At 40.9% G+C, this 24,850-nt stretch overlaps 2 protein-coding genes across 2 annotated transcripts; both read right to left on the reverse strand.

The window, feature by feature from the left end:
• Window positions 1–1,352: 1,352 nt before the first annotated feature.
• Window positions 1,353–14,374, reverse strand: plekha4 (pleckstrin homology domain containing A4). The gene is made up of 23 exons (XM_088001089.1): window positions 14,357–14,374; window positions 14,125–14,223; window positions 13,065–13,185; window positions 12,881–12,981; window positions 11,736–11,854; window positions 10,910–11,119; window positions 10,539–10,827; window positions 10,167–10,226; window positions 9,821–9,946; window positions 9,422–9,481; window positions 9,259–9,339; window positions 7,837–7,989; window positions 7,661–7,759; window positions 7,407–7,515; window positions 6,854–6,921; window positions 6,185–6,289; window positions 6,018–6,108; window positions 5,755–5,810; window positions 5,243–5,377; window positions 4,745–5,149; window positions 3,688–3,800; window positions 3,496–3,605; window positions 1,353–3,417 (listed from the first exon to the last, which is right to left on the reverse strand). Exons 1-23 carry the CDS (start codon window positions 14,372–14,374, stop codon window positions 2,351–2,353), a joined length of 3,795 nt encoding a protein of 1,264 aa, XP_087857215.1. The 3' UTR covers window positions 1,353–2,350.
• Window positions 14,375–22,188: 7,814 nt separating this feature from the next.
• On the reverse strand, window positions 22,189–23,678 carry LOC106918731 (tripartite motif-containing protein 16-like protein). Its single transcript, XM_088016575.1, has 5 exons — window positions 23,421–23,678; window positions 23,259–23,300; window positions 23,122–23,160; window positions 22,912–23,051; window positions 22,189–22,767 (listed from the first exon to the last, which is right to left on the reverse strand). Exons 1-5 carry the CDS (start codon window positions 23,470–23,472, stop codon window positions 22,357–22,359), a joined length of 684 nt encoding a protein of 227 aa, XP_087872701.1. The 5' UTR covers window positions 23,473–23,678; the 3' UTR covers window positions 22,189–22,356.
• Window positions 23,679–24,850: the final 1,172 nt, after the last annotated feature.

A 24,850-nucleotide genomic window follows, 5' to 3' on the forward strand; every position in this document is an offset into this window, starting at 1 on the left:
GAGGTGAACCTCCATCTTCCGATCATCTGCGATAAGTTTTGTTGTCCCTGTTGAAGACATAGCATCCATCCCACAGCATGCTGCTGCCACCACCGTGCTTCAACATGCTCCTGTCTGTGTTTCAGTGATTCATGTTCCGTGATTTATGATTAATAACTAGTTAGTGACACAGGTTCATATTTATCATTACTGGACCCAGGATGTGATTTTCTTGAAACTTCTGCTTTCTACTCTCATTTCAAATGTGGTTAAATTTCCAGTTTTGATTAAATTACATGTTTCTAAATGTTTTTTTTTTCCCATCTTAAGGCTAATCAGGAAAAAATATAAACTACAAATTTCAACATCAAAATGACATGCAACAAATACAGAACACAATATTTGGAAGTTTTTGTGTCTGAACAGCAACCTAGACCAATTAAAGATTTTAGAACAAATTTTTTAAAAATGGGATTTTTTAAATGAAAAACTTAAACTATTTTGATCTGCTCAATGTCCAAACTTGTGTTACATAAAAGTTATTTAAGCTAATTTAAAAGGCGTCATTGTCGTGATATTATGTTACAGATATTGATTTGGAGCGCTAATAATGCATCCTGATGCAGGACAAAAACATTCACCGTTTGTTTTGAATTTAAAACCTTAAATAAAAACCTCTTTGGTGTTTTCACACGTTAAATAAACCTTTAAATATTTAAAGACAATGTGGCGGTAAATGTTAAATATAGGAGCAATGAGTCGAATTGGAAGCTCTAGTTCAGTTTTCTCAAGAGCCCCTAAGCAGAGTAATGCCCTGGGCAAAGAGCCATGTGAAAAAACCAAACACTTCTTCCTTTAGCAACAGCTCACATCCGAAATGATCTTTCTCCTTTTCTACAGCATGAAATTAACTCTCATTTACTCTGTTCCAAGTATTATTCTTTTAATATACAATATAGAATGCAACATTAAAACGTGGCAAAAACCGTAACTGGATATATTTCATGCAGCCACAGACGTATTTACTTCAGCAGCAGCACATGCATTACAGCTACTGTCATAAATATGCATGCTGATATAGATATCACATCTGCAAACAGATCAGTAGATCAGTGTGTGTGTGTGTGTGTGTGTCTCAGTAAACATGAGGTGGTGCGGTCTTTAAGAGTGAGGGAGAGAGGGAGCCTGGGAAGGGGTGATGTAATGTGTTCTCAGACAATGATGTCATCGGCTGAGACACGCTGAGGATTTAAAGTGACAAAGGCTTTTTTTTTTTCGCAGGAGCTCCATGTATTTCTGCGTCGGGTGTCCGCGGAGAGCTGCACCCTATAGCACATGTGGGACCTGGCAGACGATGAGGCGGAAACGTGAAGCTCTGACAGCAGCCGGAGCCGCGGCGTGAACAACGCTCCTTTATTATCGTCGTTATTATTCAGGACATCTGAGATACAAAAAAAAGCACGTTTTCACAGCGATAAAAACAGGATTATGTTGCCAACAAAAACAGCCATCAAATATAATTTCAGTGAGTATTAGATGCATACATTAAAAGGAATGGAGGTGTTAGCATTTAAATAGGATATTTGACTGCACCTGTCTAGTTGCAAAAAACACAATTTCACTTGAATAAATAAGATTTCTGGTGACAGATTTCAACCAACATCCTCCTTTATGTTCTGTAAAATGAAAACATTCAAGTTTATTGATGGTTATACATTATTCTGCTGTTATACGTTCTCACAGCTGGGCCCAGTCCAATCATCTCCAGTGAAAAGTATTCACACCCCCTGAACTTTTTCAGTCGTTCTGCAACCTCACGCTTCAGCTTTATTGGGATTTTAGATAAAGACCAAATCAAAGTACTACATGATTTAGAAATTCCCCCCCATAAACATAAATTTTCAAATCTTACCAAAAATCTTTTGGACTTTAACTAGGTCGTTCTAACATGTTAACGTGTTTTGAGTGAAACCAATCTGTTTAACAGCTTCTGTTCTTTCATATAATCTGACAGGTTTCCTCTGACCTACTGAAAGTAAAACATCCCACAGCATGATGCTCCCTCCACCTGGTTTTACTGTAGGGATGGCCAGGTGTTAGTGTTTTGCCACTCCTAGCATTTTGTGCATTAGCAAGAGGAATTTGGACTTCCTGTGGCTTTCTTTTCACCACTCTTCCATAAATTGTTTGAAAAGTCATCCTGTGATCTCTGCAGGTTTTCCAGAGGTACCAAAAGTTTCTGGGGTCAAATATTCAGATTTCTGTTTGTAAAATTAAACTTATACCCTCTTTTGAGTTGGTCTGTCATATAAAATCCAAATAAAATGCCACGAAGTTGTTGGTTGGAATGGGACAGCGTCTTTTCTTGGATCTACAAACTCGTCCGGAGGACCGTAACCCTCGGCTTTCCGAAGGACGCGCTCCGGATGATTCTTCCTCCATCACAGTCGGTCTCTCCACCGATGGAGCGTCTGTTTCCTCGGTTTTCCTCATCCGTCTTCTTCTCTTTACTTCCTCTGGAACGTTTCTTTGTTTCCTCACATCCCTCTTGCTTTGTGTTCAGATCTTCTGACTCTTTCTTCACACGGTGTTTCTCCTCTGTCTTTGTGTGGCCTTCCAGTGCCTGAGTAGAATCCGTCTCCGGGACACAAGCTCCCGTTTCTGAAACTTTTACTTCATCGTCCCGCCCGAATTGCTCTGCTGGACTTAGTTCACTTGGATCCACCAGAGTCTTGTCCTGCATTTCTCTCGTTAACTCCAGAGATTTATTTTCAGCTGCTGCACCTCTTCCATCCAAACTCTCTAAATGAGACGGCGTCCCAACATCGCCGGTCCTCGCCGGTTCTTCGATGACCAACGTTTCTTCCTCCTCTGGTCTGCAGGTCGTTTGATCGTCGCTCTTTATGTCTGAGTCGGAGATGCTGATGTCGCAGGCGATCTTGTAGAAGAGCGAGTGGTTCTCCTTCATCTTCTGCAGGCTTTCGGTCACCGTCGCCGACATCTCGTTGAGGTCGTTGGCGTCATCAGAGCACGGCTGGGCGTCGGGTTCCTCGTTCTCCTCGATAGACAGCGGCTCCATCTGCAGCGGTATGAAGCCCTGCCACTGGTTCGTCGACAGGAACCACTTTGTCCTCAGATGGGAAGACTTCAGTTTCTCCTCTTTGTCTTCTGCAGCGAGTCCTTCGGGGTTTTCCTGCTCTTCATCGTTGCAGCTTATGAATCCTTTGGCTCCGTCGTTTTGGTAGACGGTCATGGATGAGATGTGATACGGAGACGCTGAGCGTCTGCTTTTATTGTTGGCAGCTTCTGCTCTCCCGCTGTGCTGTGCTCTGTTCTCAGTCTGGACCCGACTTTTAGATTTAACTTCATGACAACTCTGAGACGTTGAACCTTGAAGATCTCCTGATCTGCTTACATCATCCAGACATCCATGACTTCCTGGAGGTTGGAAAGAGGGAATCATTTGTCAATAACTCAGTTACTTTCTGCTAGTTGTGTTTCTGTCTGTTCCAGTACCTGCTGTCGGCCATTTTCCTTCAGCCGAGTCAGAACGAGCCTGGTGAACTTCCTTCCTCTCCCTCCTGATTGGACGCTGACTGTCTGTCGTAGAACTTTCTCTGGCTGCGCTGAGAAACGGACGACAAACAATTTGTGGACGTTTGCTTCTGTGCAGGGCGTGTCTGCACATTTCACCCAAAGCAAACCCACCTTCTCATCACTCTTTCTCGTATCCGTTCGACTCGTCGGAGTTTGGCTTCGCGCTGCTCAGAGCTCACACCAGGAGTCAGGTCAAAGTCAGCAGCCGACGACCCTTCAGCTGCCTGGTCAGAGGGATTTTATTTAGTTTATCAAGTAAATTAAAGGAATTTTAGGATAGAAAATATAATCTGGGCTTTTTAGTTCTTAAATGTTTTCAGATGTAGGTGAGGTATAATTTTTCCCCTCAAGTTGTTATTTTTTCACTGCAAAAACACAAAACCTTACCAAGTATTTCTGGTCTAGTTTCTAGTACGGATATCTTAGTACACTTCAAATAGGACAAATTAACTTAAAATAAACTTTTCAGCAAGATGTACAGCCCATTGTTTTAAATAAACAATTCCTTATTATTGATGAAAACATTCTTGACCCAGTGGCAGATAAATTCACTTATAACAAGGGAAAATGTTTTATTATAAGTGAAATAATCTGCCAGTGGAACTAGAACTGGGTTGCTAGGTAACAGGCGGGGGTTGGCTGGGGTTGCTAGGTAATGGGCAGGGCTTGGCTGGGGTTGCTAGGTAATGGGCAGGGCTTGGCTGGGGTTGCTAGGTAACGGCGCCAGTGTAACTAGACTTTTTTCACCAATATTAAGGAATTATTTACTTAAAACAAGCCTCTGTATCTCGCTATAAATCTACTTTTAGGTTAGTTTTGTCTTATTTTATGTGTACTCAGATATTTGCATTAGAAACTAGACCAAAAATACTTGGTAAGATTTTGTGTTTTTGCAGTGCTCTCATCTAAAAGAGCCTCAGGCATCTGGCTACTGATGTCTTATGTTGTTTTTTTTTTTTTTTTTTGTTCTTTCTTGTACTGAAGTTAATTTTGTTGTGTTTTCTGTATAATGACAATAAAGGCTGATCGTCATTGTACTTTAACTTGAGTAAACTTTTACATGTAGTGGAGTATGTTGTTACCATGAGTATCGATACTTTTACTGAAGTTCTAGAGCTCAGTACTTCATCCACCCTTTCAGAGATAAAGCGGACGTCTCCCTCCTCACCTTGACGTCTGCGCTGCCTTGACCTCTTCCTGACCCCGTCAGGTGTTGAGCTTCACTTCTCGGGCTCTCTGATCCGTCGCCTCTGCTCACTTCTAAAAGCGGCTCCATCCTGGAGCTCCTGTACGCCGACGGGTGTTTCCTGCTGGCCTTTTTTGCAGCCTGATCCTGGTGCGGCTCGCGGGCGGCCTGGTTTGAGTCGGGGCTCTCCGTAAGCAGCCCCCTGGCGGGTTTGCTCAGGAGTTTTTTGCTCGGTTCCGTCGGTTTCTGCTGCGTTTCCGGCAGGATTTGTTCGGGCAGCGGAGCGTCGAGCTCAGCTGGAGGATCCTCGACAGAAACTCTTCTGGCCACGAGCGAAGAGGGCAGCACAGCTGTGACAACGCGGGTCACCCTCAAGGGAAACGGCGCCTGGCAAATTAGAGTTGAATCATTAAATTATGACATAATATCACATATATTTATACCTCAATCGGGTTAAAAACGACATGTTGTGGGCCTAACCTCCTGTCTTGTGTCTGAACTCTGATTCTGGGGTCCTGGAGTCGCCACTGGAGGTTTCCTCTTATTAGCCAACCTCTCCTGATTCCTCTTCATCCTCTCAATCTGCTCTGCCTCACTCATCTTCAGTTTCATCTTCTAGGATGAGAACATAAGCTGTTTAAAATATGTAATTGTGATTTAAAACATGTTTTAGGTGAATTATTTCTCGCATTCTGTAGAAAACTGCAAGAAAAGCAGTGTGTGTTGGTGTGTGTGTGTGTTCTGTGAGTAAAGGGTGGGGTGCAGGGGAACTGAGCTGTACCGCTGTTGTGTTGAAACATGAGCCTCTGGCGCCCCCTCTTGTCTACAGCTGGTATTGCAACATGCCCTAATTGCAGTGAGGATGGGAGAACTAAAGAATTAGAATTTGGCTGTGATTGCAATGAAAAAAAAACAGCTTTTACTGCGTCTATATTTAGCGTCTTTTGGCCCACTTCACAGATTATCATGGCAGAAATGAAGAAAAATCAAACCTTTGTTGGCTGGTTGGCTGTTTCTGGTGGGATCCACTTTGAACCAGACTGAGATTCTAAATATAAAAGACAAATAATCAACATGAGACACCATGGAAAGTGGGTTTAAGGTCAGAAGAGGAACAAAAATCCTCCCCAGATGAACGCAGGTTAGGATTTTGCAATGAAAAATACATGAGAGCTGGTATTAATAGATATCAACACACAGCACACGTCAGAATCAAAGTGTCCTTGTTTCTGCTGGTGTGTGTGTTGGTGCCAACCAGTTGCATCTCTCTGTGCTTTCACGTTAAGGAGGTCAGGCTGGCTGTTTCCTCTCCTGTCGGCAGGATCAGCAGGATGCTCGTAGATTCTCTGAAACACAGAAACACGTTAAACGCACCGCCGTTTATCTGCCTCCTCTGGTGATGAACGGTGATAAAAGTCCCACCTCATACGGTGACTCTGGCCACACACGGCCCGGGTCCTGAGCCTGCTGGCTCTCCTGGATCTCCAGGGGTAACGGAGGGCGCAGCGGCGGCTCCTGCTCCAAATCCTGCAGACGTTTGTCACACACTGATGAAACACTCACCGGGGAAACATCCGAATGCTAAAATCCTGATGTTACATAACGACAGAGATGTAAGAGGAAGGAACATTTTATTTCTATGATATCCAGAGACATGTCAGTGATTCCTTCAGGCTGCTCAAAGGTGAGAGAGAGCAAGACTAACAGGAAGGCTGAGCAGAGAAAGGCAAGGTTTGAGTTGTTCTCAGGACCAACGTTCAGGGGCATTTACTCACTAACATCAGATGTGAAACAGCTTAAAAGCCAATCATGGCCTCCTTCTAATATACAAACAATTATTTAAAATGTTTTCTGCTCTCTTGTTTTATATTTCCTAAATGAAAGTCAGAACTGAGTGAATTTGATATTAACAAATCAAAACTTTACAAAAAACAGAGATGAATCACCAGATCTGTGCTGTCCTGCTGACTTAGGATGCCTGAAAAATGTATCGATACTTTATCAGGTTACCTGAGCAGACCAGTTTTTAAATATCTACTTGAATAGATTAAAGAGAAGTTGTGCATAAACAGGGAGAGCAGAGCGTCTTACTGCTGGCAGTCCGACTGGAAGCCCGTCTGGGGGCGAAGCAGGAGGTCCAGGAGGCAAAAACTGGAACACTGCAGACAGAAAACGTCTCGTTCACGACTCCATTTCTGTCTCAGTCTGCAACCTTCACCATTCAAAGAGCCATTTTTACCCCCAGTCCAGCTGAAGAAAACTCATTCAGAGACACAAATGTTACATGACCTGCTGATAAAAGACAATTTTTCATTTTTAATATACATCTACTATGGGACATGTGTTATTTTAAAGAACCACCATTTTATTTCTACTTTTTGGTTTTAAAAAAGTAGAAATACTAAGTTGAGTTGAGATATTGGTAGTAATACAGCTGTTATGGCAGAAATTACCAATATTTCATTTAATCAATTTTTTATTTGATTACTCGATTAATCGCCAGATTACTCGATTACTAAAATAATCTATAAAAGGACCAACAAATGCAGCCATTTTCGTGCTGCTAATAAGTAGCTCTAAGAAATGCCGCTGCGTTTTAATACAGGGACAGGAGACGTGTGTCTGAGCAGCAGATCATTCTTACTGTGATGTGTCTGCAGTCCCAGCAGGAAACAGAAATAATCCCGATTGACCTTCAGCCCGTCCAGGATGTCCTCCATCATCCACAGCTCCCTCTGAGCCTGACACTGCTCCTGATCGGACAGGGAGACATCAGGAGACGGTTTGGACAGCAGATCTTTCAGCGTTATATTAAAATAAACAAGTTTTTAAAATTATTTTAGCTGATGTCCAAACATGAAGAATAACAGTCAGACGTTAAGAGTTGCATAAAATTACCTGTGGCATTCCAAAGTTGGAGATGTGTTGAAGGTGTGAATGGATGACAGACAGCTCACTCTCCATCCTCTCATACTGACTCCACACTCGCTCCATTTCCTTCACACAGAAACACCACGATAAGAAAAACATATATTTATATATTTACACTGCACAGCTTGTTCTCTGTTACACACCAGTGAGACGTCGCACACTCTGGCCCGGATTGTAACCAACTCCTCCTGCAGCAAAGCCTTCTGGGTGAGTGCCTCCTCCAGGGCCCGGGGCCCCTGGCTCCGCCACTCCTCCACTTGGAGCCTGGACACCTCCAGAGCACACTGGACGCTGTCCTGCAACAGAAACGCCTCTGTCATCTCATTTCCCAAACTCACTAAAACCTGAACAGTTTTTCCTCAGTTCTGAGTCACGATAATAAATTCTGCTGGACGATAAATTGTTTGAAAAGTTATTCCGATAAACGATAATATTGTTGTTTTGAGACCATTTTTAAGTAACACAATGGTAATGATGCAATATCACATTCTGAAAGATCAATAAACTTTAAATTCTGATGAAAATTTAACACTAGAGTTGGAAGACATCACAAATATCCAAAATAAACAAACAAAAAAAAGAAAAAAAGACATTTCAAGTCTTTGTAAACAAAACTGTCCTTCAAAATAAGGGCTGGTTCACCAAACTGAAAACTTTATCATCCAGTTTGGTAGAAAGAGAGAGAGAAAAAAAGATAAACGATAAATCATACAAATGGAAATTATTTAGTTTGTTTTAATTTATCACGTAATTAATTGATTTATTGATTATAGTGACACTTTTCTTTTACATTTACATATGTATCACAAAATTATGCAGATAAACAGATCCGTTCTCTCTGGTGAACCACAGGGCTCCATTCCTGGATGTTTGCTTCTTTTCACTTTACCTGCTGCCGTTAGAAGAAACAAAGAACAAACATAACATCTGTTTTTGTTCATATTCAGGTACATTTCCCCCTGAGTAGAAGAACTCACTCTGTTGATCCCCTTCTTGACTGTCTGGCTAACATAAGAAACGGCTTGGGACCAGATTTTCTGAATTTTGATTTATTTCAGAAACAAGAAAAACCAACAATCTGTAAAACAGAGGAAACATGTGTATGCATAACCAAGAAAAAAATATTTGTTTTCCACTACTTTCCTGTTTGAAAAGGAGTGTGAAGAAGTGAACACTTATTTAATCCGACCCTGGGCTCAATTTAATTAAATATATTACTTATTGACTCAATAATGATCAAAAATCTGTAAATAAATCCATGTTAAAATGCCTCTGACCTATTAGAAAAACCCTGTTAACAAAGCTAAGAGTAAACATGAACTTTCTCCTGAAAATAAGCAGCCAAGTTGAGCAGTTTAGGAATTTTATTTTATTTTGTTCTGAAGGCTGTAATCAATGCTTTTATCACATTTGGGCTCAAACACATTTTTACTTCCAGGCCTTTTAGAGTCATTTTAGTGGTTACTATTATATCTTATCTCCTGCTGTGCTGCATGTTGGTCAATCTTGTTGTTTTAAAGCTACTTTGTAAATAAGTTTGATTAGATTTGGAGATGATTACTAACCTTATCCATCTGTAGCTGGGTGAGCTCCACAGACAGAGACTGCAGCAGCTTGTCACACCCACACAGACGCGTCAATACGGCCTGAAGCAGAAAAACTCAGGCTCATGTCCACTAAGATAAATAACTATTCATCTATAAAAGCTGCTGAACTGGGAATACTCACATCTGCATCACTTTCAAGAGGCCGTATCGGCTGCAAATCCCTCTGGTCAGATTTAGACGCCTGGAAACAATTCCCAATCTTATTCTTTAAACGCAAATACGTACAATCCTACATATCACACACTCTGGACAGATTGTGAAATTAATTTACCCTTTAATATCAGTATTAAAGGGTAAAACTTGAGCTGCAATAAGCCTCAGCAAGCTGTAAACATATTTTAAATATTTTTAAAAATTTGCGTTGTTGTAACTTTGCAAAAACAAAAACAAACAAACAAACAAACAAACAAAAAAATTATATATATATATATATGAAAATAAAAACAGTAAAAAAAAAACTCCAGACACAGTTAAAGTAAGCAAAATGCTGGATGCGTTTGGCGCCATCTAGCGGCTGTACCAGAGCTTGCGGAAGCACAGAGACCGGCACGTGAAGCTGGCGGGGCTGTTTTGAGGGGTTGGAAACATGCGCTGCCCTCGCTGCAGGGGGCAAAGGGGGCAGTAAATCTGCCCCCGTGGAGTGGCTCTGAAGGAAAACACAGGATGTAAATCAGATAAAAACTTTTTATATCAGGCTAAACAAACTGTCGACTAAAACCTCCCATGTTAATGATTTTATGGGAAGTTTTTAAAGTAAACGCAACTTAAAATTTTGGGCTTTTTATTCTGCAGCCTCCCCAACAGCTGCTGCACATTAGTTTGGATATTTCGCTGCTTATTTTTGCACAACACTGTCATGTTTTCACCTTAGCTAAGGGTCTTCTCCCACTTGGTGTGTGGTGAACAGAACCGTATAAGGCGGCAGGCTGCGAAGAAACGAAAGAGAAACAACAGAGCTTCACTAAATACCACACGGTTAAATCCATGGGGACAAATAACTCCTGTTTTGTGAAATAATTATTTGGTTTAAACTGCAGCATTAAGTTAAAACTCACAATTCAAGACTAATGATCTTAAAAAACAATGTCAACTTGTCTCTTGTTGTTAAATAAACTTCATGAACTTACATTTATGAGTTAAAACCAAAACACTTTTCATGCTGACTTAACTTTTATCTTCAAGTTAAACCACGTTGTAATGTTTTACAGTGTAAGGTAATTTGCATTAACAGCGCTGACCTTGCTGAGGTTCTGCCACCTCTCTGTGACCGGGGTGGTGGGAGCAGACTTGAACTCCAGCTTAGGGGAGGCAGGTGTGTAGTACACAGTGACGGGGTCATCGTGGGGTCGAATGTCGACCCTTCCCACCGGGGTGTGGGGCCGGGAGCCCAGCTGTCCCCTCGAACCCAAAGAACCTGACCCCACGATGGCCGCCTGCGCTGAGTTTTCATCGTAAGAGTCGTCCTCCCTGTTTGAAGCAGTTCTTCTCCTGATTGGATCCGGTGGGCTGGGGGTTCGGTTCGACGGGCTTTGGAGCGTCACAGAAAGCGGAATACCAAACTGTAAGTTTCCCATATAAACAAATAGGATGTGAGATTGAGATTACTGACCTCCTGTTCCGGTAATGCACGCTCCGTCTCCCCCGGTGCTCCGACTGTGACCTCCCCACCCTCCCGCTGAGCTGACCCGGTTCGCTCAGGGTTCTGCTGACATGCCTGTGTTTTTGCGGCGGACACTCCTCCTCAGTGGGCGATCTGGGGAAGTCCATGGACTCACTGCTGCCACCAAGCTGCGTAAAATCTTGATAACTCGAGCAACGCCTAAACGGATCAGAGTTTTTGCATAAAAAGCTGTTCGTGCAGTGTCGCCAGGTGTACGATAATTATCGTATTTGTACGATAATTTTGCCCTCTGTGCGATGTACGATCAATAATCCCCAAAAAGGCCATAATCGATAATTTGACCATCCCGTGAATGTGTGTTTGCAATCAGCCTGTCGCAACTGTCTTTCAGAGTTTTTTTGTGACCCTGAAGGCATCTCTCACCGGAAACAGATGCATGATTGGCTGGAAACTCCAACCAATCAATCGTGAGCTACGTGTATGTGTTTGCCTCGGAACAACGGCCATGCTGGGCTGAATAGTCCGCTGCGCCCACACCAAGTGACGAAAAGGAAAAAAGAAACGGACACTTTAGCCTAACGGAACGGTGGGTGCGCTTTTGAATCCATTCCGTACTTTCACCACAAAGCGATGCCTACTATACGCTATCAAGAGTGACTATAGCACATCAATAGACTTGTTATTTTAGTTATGACGATAATTTCCCTCAAGATACAATAATTTTAATGTATCTGGTACGATAATCGTACATTTCTCGCCTGCAGGCCTGTTTTCGCGTCATTCTGCGTCATGGTAACTTTGAACTGCGTCATACCTGTTCATGGTGGTGTCTGGCTCCATCGCAGCTGATTGGCTCAGGGCTCGAACCCAACCCAACATGTCCTCCTGAGTGTCGGCGCTGAAGAAATATGACCGCATCCCCTGGTGCACCACCTGGATTCACAGGAACGGCGGATAAAACCTCTATGCTGAATAATGCTGTGTGTTTGGAGGATAAGATCATTTATTAGTCTCCCGTAGGAGAAATTTGTCTGGGAAGCAGAGGCAAAAACTGCAGTAGAACAATAAGAACAGCAAATCCAGAAAGAACAATAGCCATAAGTAAATGCATACAAGCAAAAAACAACAACAACAAAAAACAACATAAAAACACAAATGCCAGATTGGCAGCACATCCCATAACCATTTTCATCCACATACAATAAATACATCCTCTACAAGCTGCTCCTGGTCAGGCTGGGCCCTGCTGGTTGGCCATTTATCAGGCTAATGGAGAGTCGTACAAATGAATGTTTCAGACGACTATTTACCCAAAGGATCCCTGTAGCCTCTCCCTGAATTCATGAGGGTTGATCCCATGTCCTGTTGGAGTCCCACAAGGATCCCTATGGGGACCAGCTGCAATATCTTTAAACCTTCTGCTCTTTAGGCTGGTATGTAATTAGACTATATCGCCAAAAGTATCGGCTCCCTTCCGTGACTCACACATGAGCTGAAGCGACATCCTGTTTAGATTTTAAAAAAATCCTGAAAACTATTTTTACTTAAAGGAAAGTCTGAAGGTACTTACAGTGCAGCTCTCTGTCAGACTTTTGATTAATTAGAATCACAGATTGAACTTCTGATCCCATAATAACGATTAACCATAGCTGCCATGGTAAATCATTTCTGATAACTATTGTGATAGTCCTTAACATTAATAAGATCAGGCAGCTTGTAATCATAAATATGTAGATGTATTATTGTTATAAAGGAAGAAAATGTGTGTCTGTATCAACACGTCGCCCTTGGTGCTGCTCTGAACCCATGAAGCAGCTTCCAGCCTGATCCCAGGTGACCCTGATCTAAACTAACCAACCTGTCGACTCGTTTCTCATCTCTTTCGTTTCTCATAATCCTGAACTTGTACATCTCGTTCCCTGACATCCGTGTAGCTGTGAGGAACGAAGCTTTTGCTACCTTGAAGGTGAACTTCCTGTTCTTGCATTCTCGCGGCGTGCAGAACAGGATTTTGTAGCTGGGCAGCGGGATGCTTCCCAACACGGTTTCTTCTCTGCTGTCTGGGGACAGAAAGCATTTCAGTAAGGAAGAAGACATGCGGGTCAGAACCTCGGCACCGAGCTGCAGGCGCTTTGCTTCCTACCTTTGTAGTAATACAGACAGTAGTTGGAGAGGACGAACCACCGCCTCTTCCACAGCTTCAGACCAGAGCTGTCCTGCAGGAGCGGCGAGTCAAAGACACATGAAGATAAAACGCCTTGCAAAAGTTTTCACATTTATTTAACTTCTTCAGATTTAGTCATTTTATGAAGCTTTGTGTTTTCGACAGGGATTTTTATGCGACAGACCAACAGAGTGGTGCAAACTTAACTAAACTTCTCCAGAAATCTCATGTTTCTTACAGTTTGTTCAAGTCTGAGCAACTTCCAGGATCCTGGTGAGGAAAAGCCTCCACTTCCCAAAGCATGATGCTGCCGCCAGTGGTGAGTTCAAACATATTTACATGAAGAACCAACAGTTTAAGTTTGGCTTCATCTTGCAAGGCTTGTTTCATTTTGTTAGAATTTTACTTCAATCATTTTTTTTCTTGTTTCTATTTCTTGATACAAGAATCAAACATGGAGAAGCAGAAAAATTCAGTTTTTATGCTCCATTAATCTGGAACAAACTTAAAAAAAACTGCAAAACAGCTGAAACACTGAGCTCTTTTAATTAAGGCTGCCATTGATTTATAATAACTGGAACATATATTTGCACAAATTGGAATTACAAAAATAAATTGGCTTAATGGGGAAAAAAATCACATTTTTTGATAAAACTTTTCGTGTTACAGTGAGGAGGTTTTCTGACTGCATTGAAGTTTTATATTTCGCAAAATTGCCATGGAAAAAGTTCCAGTTCTATTGGCAGATTATTTCACTTACAGCCAGACAAAATGCCTGGTTAGAAGTAAAACAATCTGCAGTGAATCTGGTCATTTCTCACCAATATTAAGGAATTACTGACTTAAAACAAACTCCTACATCTTACTTGTAAGGAAGTTTTTTGTAAGTTACTTTTGTCTTATTTTAAATGCACTGAGATTTTTGCTCTAGAAACTGGACCAAAAATACTTGCTAAGGTTTTATTTTTCAGTTTGACATTATGTGATAAAGTTTACAGAGGATAAATAGTTTTTTCAGCGCTGCGTGACCCAGACGCACCTTTTTGTTGAGCCAGCCTCTGATGACCACCGGACAGTTGGGGTCTCTTTTAGCAGCCTGGCATCTTTTCCCAAACGTCTGCACCTTCCCATCACTTTCCTGCTCAAATTGGAGGGAGACATTTTGATTCTCCTGTTTGCTCTCTGCAACAAATCATGCATGCAAATAAATAAAAACAAACCTTAATGACATGAAAGTAAGAAATCGTAGCCACACTGGACGCTTGGCTCACTCTGTCCTGGTCGTCCATCCTTAAAGGAAATGAACAAATGAAAGAAAATAACAGTTTTAAGCAGAAAACAAAGATAAAATAAAAAGTCGACAGTAACACATGAGCTTGCAGTGGGTCAGTTCTGACTAATATCTGGACCAACAGTCCGTCACTCCCTTCCACTCACACATTTTCCACATTCCCGCCCAGCTGAGACGTTTTCCCTCCGGTCAACTGTCCGTTCCCTCGGCCGCGGGCTCGGCGTCCTGCTCTCCCACTTCCACCAGGAACTCTCCCACATTTCTATTCTGAGCCGTCAGCCGGCCGGAGCGCATCCCTGGCATGGCAGCGACAGGTGACAGCTGCGTCTCCGTGGTAACAGGGAGGGGCCGTGAGCGTGAAAACCAATCTGGCAGCAGGGGGGGAAGTAAAGGACGGCGCTGCCAAACGGCAGAGGGCCCAAAACGTGAACACATGCACGGAGTGGAGGGACATTCAGGGTTTTAAAGGGTTTTGATTCCCGTCAGACATGCAGCCTGCTGGTGTTTCACTGCAAAAACACAAAATCTTACCAAGTATATTTGGTCAAGTTTCGAGTACAAATATCTTAGTGCACTTGGAAATAAGACAAAACTAACTTAAACGTAGGTTTGTAGCTACAAGGCTGGTTTTAAGTAAATAAATCCTAAATGATTTAAACTCCTGAACTCAAGCTACACCTAATGCAGCTTCATCTCATAAATTATTTACACACACATATATTACATAAATTATTTTATTATTTATTTATTTTTGTGTAGTAAATTTCTTAACCTGTCCGAATTTCGTACCTCAGAAAAAGCAAGGTATTATGCAGCTTTATAGCTCCATACAGAGGCTTGTTTTAAGTAAATAATTCCTTAATATTGACAAAAAAAGTTCTAGTCCCACTGGCACCGTTACCTAGCAACCCCAGCCAAGCCCAGCCGTTACCTAGCAACCCCAGCCAAGCCCAGCCGTTACCTAGCAACCCAGTTCTAGTCCCACTGGCAGATTATTTTCACTTATAATAAAACATTTCCCCCATGTTTTAAGTGAATTTATCTGCTAATAAAACTAAAACTTTTTCATCAATATTAATGAATTATTTACCCAAAACAAGAGCATATATCTTGCTGAAAAGTTTATTTTAAGTTAGTCTTATTCCAAGTGTACTAAGATATTTGCACTATAAACTAGACCAGAAATACTTGGTAAGATTTTGTGTTTTTGCAGTGTAGTTTCTTTTAATTATGCATAAATTATTTTCCTTTTCTACATATCCTTTGGTTTATACATTAACGAATCTAGAAAAGTACTTCTTTAGAAGTTTTTCTGGGTCACACCTGTTGAAACCGGTTTTAAATTTAGACTTCCTGGTTCGTGACACATCGCCACAGATGAAGCTGAAGATAAAAACATCACGAGAGAAACCCAACACTGAACCCGACCCACTTCACGGGAGACCACGAGGTTCTGACAAGGTTGGCCGCATCCAGAGCCTTTGTGAGCCCAGACCACAGTCCCCAACCGGGGAGGCTTTGGGTCGATCAGACCAGACAATCGGCTCTTTGTCAGACAGGCGAGGAGAAGCTAACCACTTTGTAGCCACCGGTTGTGTGGGAGTTGTGAAATATTTGGAAAATCTTCTCCTTAATCAGGCAAGTTCTCCGGCTGGGAGAGGAGAAGACTGGAAATGCTAAAGAGGGACGGAGGGGAGGAAAAATGGGGGTCTGTGTGCGACACAGAGTGGGCTTTGTGATGCCCGAACGCATCATGTGAAGACGCACACAGAGCATGTTGAATACGGTTAAAGGCTGGAAAATAAAGCTTTCTCTCTTGGCCAAACATTGGCGAATCTCCATCATTCTTGATGCTTCAAATGTCAAAATAAAATCAAAATGAAGCTTCGACAGTAAAGCTGGGAGATTTTCTCATTTACAGATGTAAGAGTCCAACATGCAGACGTGAAAAAAGTTTTTAATCTGACTAAATATGATCCAGACACAAAACATAATCCTTTATTGATGAGGTTTCATTTAAAATATTCTTTAAAATCTCCCGTTTTTAAAGTGTTTATGTTCAGTAGGTGGATTACCTGAGCATCTGCGGCCGCCTGCCGCCGTCCTTCATCTCCATCGCTGGGCGTTCTTCCTCACAGCATCCCGTCAGGTCCGGCGCCGGTCAGCCTTCTGTCTGCTGGTAAATACGTTTTTAATCGTTCACATGTGAAGCTTTTTCTGTTTGCTGCTGCTGCACTTTGTTTTGACTGAGTCTGAAACGCTCTACCTCCGCTGAGGCTCCTCAGTGCTGAAACACTGAACTCTCTGTGAGCCCCGTCTTTCTTCTTCTTCAGTCTCCCTCCCTCACACTCTCACCCTGACATTGACCGCCTCTCTGCCGCTCGCTCTGTGTGGGTTTGTGGCTCAGGAATTTACAATAAAACAGCTGCTCTCTGTCTTAGTAAATTAATAATCAAATATTACAGCTTCATGACAATAAAAATGTAAATATTTGCCTCTTCATGTGTGCAGTCTGTCAGTCGTTGCCTCTTAAATTTATATTTCTGACCATTAAATACCAAAATCATCAGAAATGAAGAAAAAAGAACCAAAGTTGGGTTGTTATGACTGGATGAATTTGAAATATGTTGCTTTCTGGAATGACAGTGATGGTTGATCATGTAAATTTTACAGAAATTCTGTATTGGAGAATGATTTAATATCAACCATTTATATTTATGGTCTGTGATTGATGTACTTTTCTTTCAGTATATTTTATGTTCTGTTATGGTTGAACACAGTTTGTGTGGTGAGTTTTTTTTCTCATGTCTTTGTACTTTAAGCAGTTGATTTACATTTTGTGTTTAATTTTACTTTGTCTTAAGAGATATATTTATGTCTTTTTAGGAATGTCTGTAAATTATTCTTATAATAATGTTGATGTGAACCTCAGGAAGAGACGAATGGGAATAGTTACATAAAGAAATAATTGTTCTTTAAGATGAAAAACATACAGTTTCAATTAATAAGTAATCACAAGTCAAATGCAGTTCTTTGAAAAATGTTTATTTTTTCTGTTTTTCATCTAAATAGGATCTGTCTGACATCATGAGTCAGGTTAAAATATCTGACAAAGCAACATATTATGTTTTCTGAACTACAACTGCTCAGAAAAAATGAGGTTTTGGAGTGGCCTAGTCAAAGTCTGGATTTTATATCAGCTCAATCTTAAATCTTCCATTTATTCTTAAAAACTGCTGAATTAGATCAGTTTTTAAATATTGATCTCAGATATTTGATGGCACCAAATATCAGGATAAGGAAGCAAAAATATGTAAAACATTTACAAAGTCGGCTTCTGGACCTTTTATGTTCGTTTTGTTCTTGGCAAAATTATACTTCATGTTCATTCTTATTCAACTGTGACTTAAAAATTCAGAAAGAACCCAAAAAACTTTTTAAATTTATTTTTGGCCCTCATACTAAGAAAAATCAATAACGTAAAATGATAATAAAAGAGACACGTGATTATTTTAACCTTTTATGTTATTATTTATAGAGTAAGTGGAATAAGTTAAAAACTAAACCTTACTGGTGAGAGAAACAGAAACACCTTTAGGGAAACACCTGAAGCTGCTGCAGGATGTTAGAAATCCTCCTGAACTCTAATTCATTTGTCTCGACTGAAAAGTAAACACATTTTCCCAGATGGGTAAATTATATTTAACTCTGCTGCTGCACTGACTCAGCTCCATGCTTTCCTCACATGTCCTCTTTTTAGAAAGTGGGTCTCTGGTGCACTAAATATACCTGCAGCACGCAGCAAAACAAACACAGAGCTACTACAGCTGCAGGGAAAAAATAACATCTCATATCGTCTGAGCTGAAATAAGTGAAAACATTTTGGGTTTTGCTTCATTTAAAGGGGAAGTATCAGGAAAAATCAGCTTTTTTAGCTTAACTTTCATCAAAAGCATACCTGGGGTGTCGCCTTGGTCCTTTCCTGAATGTCAGAATGTCCTTTAGTCTCCTGTTCACACTCCCCACTCAGCTCCTTCAGACTAGCCAGCAGCAATTAGCTGAGCATCAGCTGAGCTCATTGTAGGAGCTACTTCTCAGTGAAATGCTGGTAAAATTGTCGTTAAAGGGTTAAAAGAGGAGCCATGTTGGGATGACTTCCTGAAGTGGAGTTTCAGAAAGAGCTGGAGTTTTTAAAGAGACAGAGGCCCAATTTCAAGTCGTTAAGTTATTTAGTAAAATGTCTAAATAACATTTTATTTATTTATTTTCTGAAAGATGGAGATCTTTCAGAAATAATGCAAAGAACACAAGTTCATATTCATTTAGAAACAGCAACACTAATGTTTTAACTCAGAAATCAATATTTGATGGAAAAACCAGGTTTTCAATGAGCTTCACTGCAGTGGGCTCTTCATTTTTTCCAGAGCTGTATGTAGCATTTTGATAACATAGTTACTTAATTATGTTAAGAACTGGAGCTGTGTCTGGGAAACACTTTCCTCTGCCCCTTTAATGAGCCTGGAAGCGGTGAGAGCGAGAGCTGATGTTCAGCAGCAGGCCAGAGATATCGCAGGCATTTTAAGTGATCTGATAACGAGAAGGAAAATGTCTGAGAACAGCAGCCTGGTGGGAGGCTCCAGCTTTAAATTCGTGACAAAAATCACAACAGGAGTTACTTCTACATGCAACTGAAGCTCAAAAGTCCTGCAGCCCTGACAGAGCGGCAGAAAAGCGTCCAGCTGTTGCTCACATGGCAAACATGGCGTCTCATAATTAGCATTGTCATCTCACTTGTTCCAACCGTTTGGTTTCTGACAAGGTCGTGACCTTCAGGATGTCCAAACACTCAGCATGCAGAGATTTACCCCCCCAGTCCCAACCACTTCAGATGCAGTAATAATCACTGACAGATGCATTAATATCAATATAAAAGCCAGCAGTTATTTTTTTTTTCAGTTTATTGCTCAGTATAATGTGAACATTTGAAGTTACAGCTGAAGGAGTATCACTGTGTGTGTTTAAAAAAAGTCATTTCAGGAAACTTGACTGATTCAGAACTGGAATATTTACATTAATTTCCACAACACAGAGTCTGATTCAAATATAATAATAATAATAATAATAATAATAATAATAATAATAATAATAATAATAATAATAATAATAATAATAATAATAAAGCAATTCCAGACATGCTGTCTCAGGAAACCAGCAGGTTGTATTAAACTTTCACTTTGAAGAGTTGCTGAAATTTAAACTGAGCATCAAAATCGAGATGAAATTAGATTTAATAGCTAAAAAAAAACTGATTAATAATTATAAATTTACCTCATGTGTCTGCAGCTCGTGATGTTTTTAATGTTTGACCAAAGTTAAAATCTCATTAGGTGGAGTTTAACAGGTGTGCTGACCCAAAGGGCCCACCAGGTGGTGCTGTTCCAACATTTATCCACCTGCTGAACGTGGCGCTAATAATCAATCATTCTTACGATGTGTTACAGCTCAAATAATGACAATGTTTGGGAAAAAAATAAAAAATTTTGTCTCTCATTTCAGAAAATGAAACTTATATTAAAAAAAATCAGTTTGCTCATAGAAATGAACAAACTGATGACATTTCTGCTCAAAATATCGTTTTTTGCTGATCTGAGAAAAAAGTCAGAATTTTGAGACAAACACAAGATGCTGATATTTTGACTCGTCCGATTCAAACTGCATCTTCACGGCTCTCTGCAGCACGATGGGCTCCACCGCTGCCCATATGTCGAGCTAAAAGTGTCGCTTGTGCCTCTCTGAGTTGCAGGCTTTAGATTACAGAGCGCTCGCATGCCTGGCATAAGCTCACACATACTGAACACACAGAGGGAGGTCGGCTGCATGATCGATGGTCACTGATGAGTTTCCCGACTGTAGATCAGGAGCCAATCATAAATCACCTCTGGAGTTACATACACACTGTTATATAAGACACATAATATTTGCTTTGCTGTCCGTGAACCTTTTGTTTGGCATCCCAAAGGATGAGTAAAAAGCCTTGGTATTTATGGTTGCTATGGAAACTTGACCAAAAGAGGCTGCTCTTCATCCGTTACCATCGTCCTCTCTTTGCATTTCAGCAACAGAAACTCAAATCCTTATCCAGCTCTGAGCCCGTTTGGCTCTGCTGAATGGCTGAATGTTTTTATGTCTTTCCCGTTTTGCAGAGCAGCTAAGAGAAATGACGCCGTGTGTCACGTTATATCTGCTCCCCAGAGGAACAGGAAGCCGTAGATTAACAAATGAAACTACTGATTTACAAACTGCAGGAGTATAATGTTGTTTGAATTCATCTGTCTCAGAATGATGGAAATCAGGTCTTCTATCATCATCGGCCAGCCGATTCCGTCAGAGCACACCGTGGTTTGTTTTGTTTCCACAGAGATGGACACCAATCAGTCAGGTTTCCCCGTAAATATCAACACATTCGATCAAACTTAAAGTTCTGTCAAACTGACATGTTTCCTGTAGTCTTATGCTAAAAATGCCTGAATATTTCACAATTATTTCCTACTGGAGCTGTTTTGATAAAGTCTTTCAAGGTCTTAGTGGAGATCATATGTCACAAAATGGAATAAAATAAACATTTATGTTAACATAAATTAACATTTATGAATAATGTAAAAGATTTAACATTAAAATAAATCATTTTTACTGGAAGAGCATGGATTAATAACAGATTATCCACCTTTGATTAATTGAGGGCTGCCTCAAACATCAAAGTTAATTCAGTGGGTCACTGCTGCCTCAGCCAGGCATCGTTTCCATTGTTCAGGAGGTACTGAGTGTCAACTGGCAGCAGTTAAAGTGATTCACATTCTGGCCTGACTTGTGCAGCCGTTTACTCTGGATCTACACATTGAGTGATGTTCTCCGTGCCCGCTGCTGTACTCCCGCCTTAATCCCACTAAATCCCGGGTTACACGGCAGCGAGGTCGTCTGCTTCTCCTAGAAAGAGTCTGATTTCCAAGCAGGACCTTCTAAAAATGGGCCCATTTGACCCTTTGGACATTTCAAGCTGCTCTAATAGATAATCAGAAAATGGTCATGAAATGTTTTGGTTTGGTTGCAAAACAAATAAATAAAATTTGTTCCAAAAATTTTTATTTTTAGAGATTTGAAAACCACTGAACCATCCAGAATAATTACAGTTCTTTACATTTGAACTTGATCACATTTAGTATTTGCAGAAACTCTTTCTGCTAACATTACAGCTGTAAGTTTGTTGGGAGGATTTCTCTGTATTTTCCATTTCTTGCAGGAAACGACTTGAAAACTCTGAGCGCAACTTCCTTCTTCAAGAAACGTAACCAAACGTGGCGTAGCGTCAGATTTTAGCGTTTGTAGGATTCCTGGTTTGGTAAAAGACCAGCTGGGCCGTCATGTATGTTTTGGTTGTATTTACCCAGAATGCCCTGCGCTGTTGTTCGCTTCCTACTTTTGGAGCGGTTCCTGTCCGCTTGGTGTTTCTATGCATTCGAACGGCACCAGAGTTCACTTCAACCGAACTGAGAGTGGTTGGTAGGCGGACCAGAACCCCCTAAACGAACTGGACTCTCCAGGCAAATGAACTTCAGCTTAAAGCTGAACAGGGCTGGTGTGAAAGCACCCTTAACACCACAATAAGGTATTTTCTATTAGTTCCCCTGGATTTTATTTATAGGCATCAGCATAAATGCATAACCTTCTATATTTTTATTTGGAAAACCATGGATCCAAATGAGCTTAAATGCTATAATCCGGTACAGTGGGTCAAATGCTGACATTTATTACACATTGTCTCTTTTTAAATTAAGTTTATTATCATCCATTTTCTTCCACTTCACGGTTTATTTAATACTTTGTGTTAGTGTAGCTCATAAATCCCAATAAAATACACCAACATTCATACTTCTTCAGAGTTTAAACATAACAGTCTCTATAAACAGCGTTAGTTTCCTGGACTCATTCTGTTTTCTGCAGTAAGGTGCATGAAGACTGAATTCCCAGCCAGAACCCTGGAAGAATCTTTTTCTCCATGGTGGTCGTGACTCGGTGCAGCAGCCTGACCTCCCGCTCCGCGCCGTCGCCGGCTACAGCGTAGAAGTTTATGATCCCGGCCGGCTGGTCGACATACATGCCGATCCTGGAGCAGAACGGGACGTCGCTGATGTCTTCGTGGTCGCAGTCGAACCAGATCTGGTAACAGCTGCCCGACCAGCACAAACCCCAGGACTGCTCGTTTTCCCCCAGGCCGCTCATCCCAGAATCCGCTCTCCTCGCTGCTTGGTCGTACGAAGCGCCGACCGCCACCCAGCCAGAAAACTCAACCTCCCAGTAAGCCCTGCGCTTCCAAATGCTCTCCTTGCACAACACCTGAAAGTAACAGAATAAACTTCAGCTACATTTAGCTTAACAGACCAGGAAAAACTCCTGTTAGTTTATTACTTAACAGGAGAATCAACATTAACTTTATACTTAGCAACCCAGAACAGCTGGAACCATCCCGTTCTGACTCACCTGGGGAGAATATTCAAATCTCTCCGGTCCGTCCAGAACAGGACAAACCTCTTTGGTTCTGCGGCAAACCTTCGACCCGCCGTCAGAAATCCACAACAGCTTATTGGCTGTTTTATTATCCAAAGTCAGATTAATCCAATCTAGACAAGAGAAAGAAAGTTACTTTGATTTTCTTCTTACAAATAATAAAACTAAAGTTAAAAATGTTACATTTCATCAGCTCAGCTCTGCTTGTGGGCTCTGGAATATCTGGTGAATAAAATCTCTCTGCACAGGAAGACAGAAAACAGCATAAAGAACGAATCATAATAATCGTAATAGTTTCACATCTGATGGTTTTCTTTTACCTTCATTTGTTGTTTCATCCTTTTTGGATTTACTTAGTTTCCCTGCAAAGCGCGAAAATAACAGCTGCTGAAATAAGATTCCTGCCCAAAATGAAATCTTAAACATGAACAAAGCAGACAAACAAAAGAAAAGGCTTTAAATCTTTTTCCTGAGTTTCTTACCTGGTTTGGTTTTGTCAGGGAGGATTGCTGCAGAACTGGGTTCCCTCTGCATCTCAATCTACATCCAAACTAAATCACCAAGAGAAAGTGGTGATTGTTTGTCTTGTGGTTTAGTTCTCAGGACAGCTGATGGAGCGTTCAGGAGACGTGTTGGTTAGAGGAACGAGGGATCAGTCTGACACATGCCTGGCCTGAAACGCAGAGGAAGACTAATGTTGACATCCAACCTCAATGAAACATAAGAACTGAAAAGAACTTCACTGGAAGCAAGATGGAGGCAGGATGGATCAACGTTGTCAGCAGCAGCCTGTTCCGAACAAGGTGGGGACAGCGTGAACCGCCAACGCCTGCAGTGTTCGTAAAAACGATCTTCCTGCTTGTTTTTTCTTCGTAGTCACAGTTAAACACAATTTAAAGGTTCAGTCCTTTAAATTAAAAGGTTGTTGTTTTGTAGATTGATTTGATTCTAGTCTCATTATTATTTTGTATTAGTTTCTTATTTTGGTCAGATCAGTCTGGTTCCTGTTTGTCTTTAGTTCAGTCCTTATTACTGATTCTAGCTTATTATATTTATTTATTGTGTCTAATTATTTTTACTCACTACTTTAATTGTGTTTAGTGTTTTACTGTTGGATTCATCTTTTAGTTCCCTGTGTGCCTTTTGCTCTCCTCAGTCAGTTTGCTCACCAGCTCAGGTCCGTTATTTTCAGCCTCCCAGTATTTCAGTGCCTCTTTCTCAGTCACTCCTTGCTGGTTCCTCCCATTTCTTCCCGTCTGTCCCTTGTACTCCTGGATCTCCTTGTACTTTTTGTTTCTACCTTAGCTCTGTTTTGAGATTTACAAAATAATCTCATCAACTTTTCCCTTCTGCTGCTCTTGCATTTGGGTCCGACTTTAAAACTGCACCTCAGGACGAAGGTGGCCTCTTTTGTTGTAGTGACCATATGTTAGTAATCAGAGTAAAACAGACGTTTGGTGGTATGTGATTTATTTAAACTTTTGCATTCAAACAACATTGGAGAAAACACAATTTTCTGAAACAAAACATATTGGTACCGACATAGAGCGGTTAAAAATACTCCTGATGAGTTTCTTAGTGTGTTGTTTTATGTAGCTCCCTTTACTTCTGTTTCTAAAGATTCAGCCAAGGTGCAACCATCACATCTACTATTCTATAAAAGGCTTTGAGTTTATGTGACGAAACTCCCTGCAGTATCAATAAAAACAACAAAAATAATTTTTTTTCTAACTTTCAGAGATTCTTACTAAATAAAAAAAAATAATTCACTCTGCAGTCTTTACAAAGTTGCTTCTTAAGTGTACTTTGTTCATTTTACCAGTATGTAAAATAGCATTTAACGGGAAGCATAAACCAAATATATTTTCTATGAATTGGACCCCTGGTTTTCCCAAGCAGGTTTCTTCAAACT

The sequence above is a fragment of the Poecilia mexicana genome, unplaced genomic scaffold (genome assembly GCF_051168715.1).
Source record: "Poecilia mexicana isolate PSO_F unplaced genomic scaffold, ASM5116871v1 scaffold_19, whole genome shotgun sequence".
Taxonomy (NCBI): Eukaryota; Metazoa; Chordata; class Actinopteri; order Cyprinodontiformes; family Poeciliidae; genus Poecilia; species Poecilia mexicana.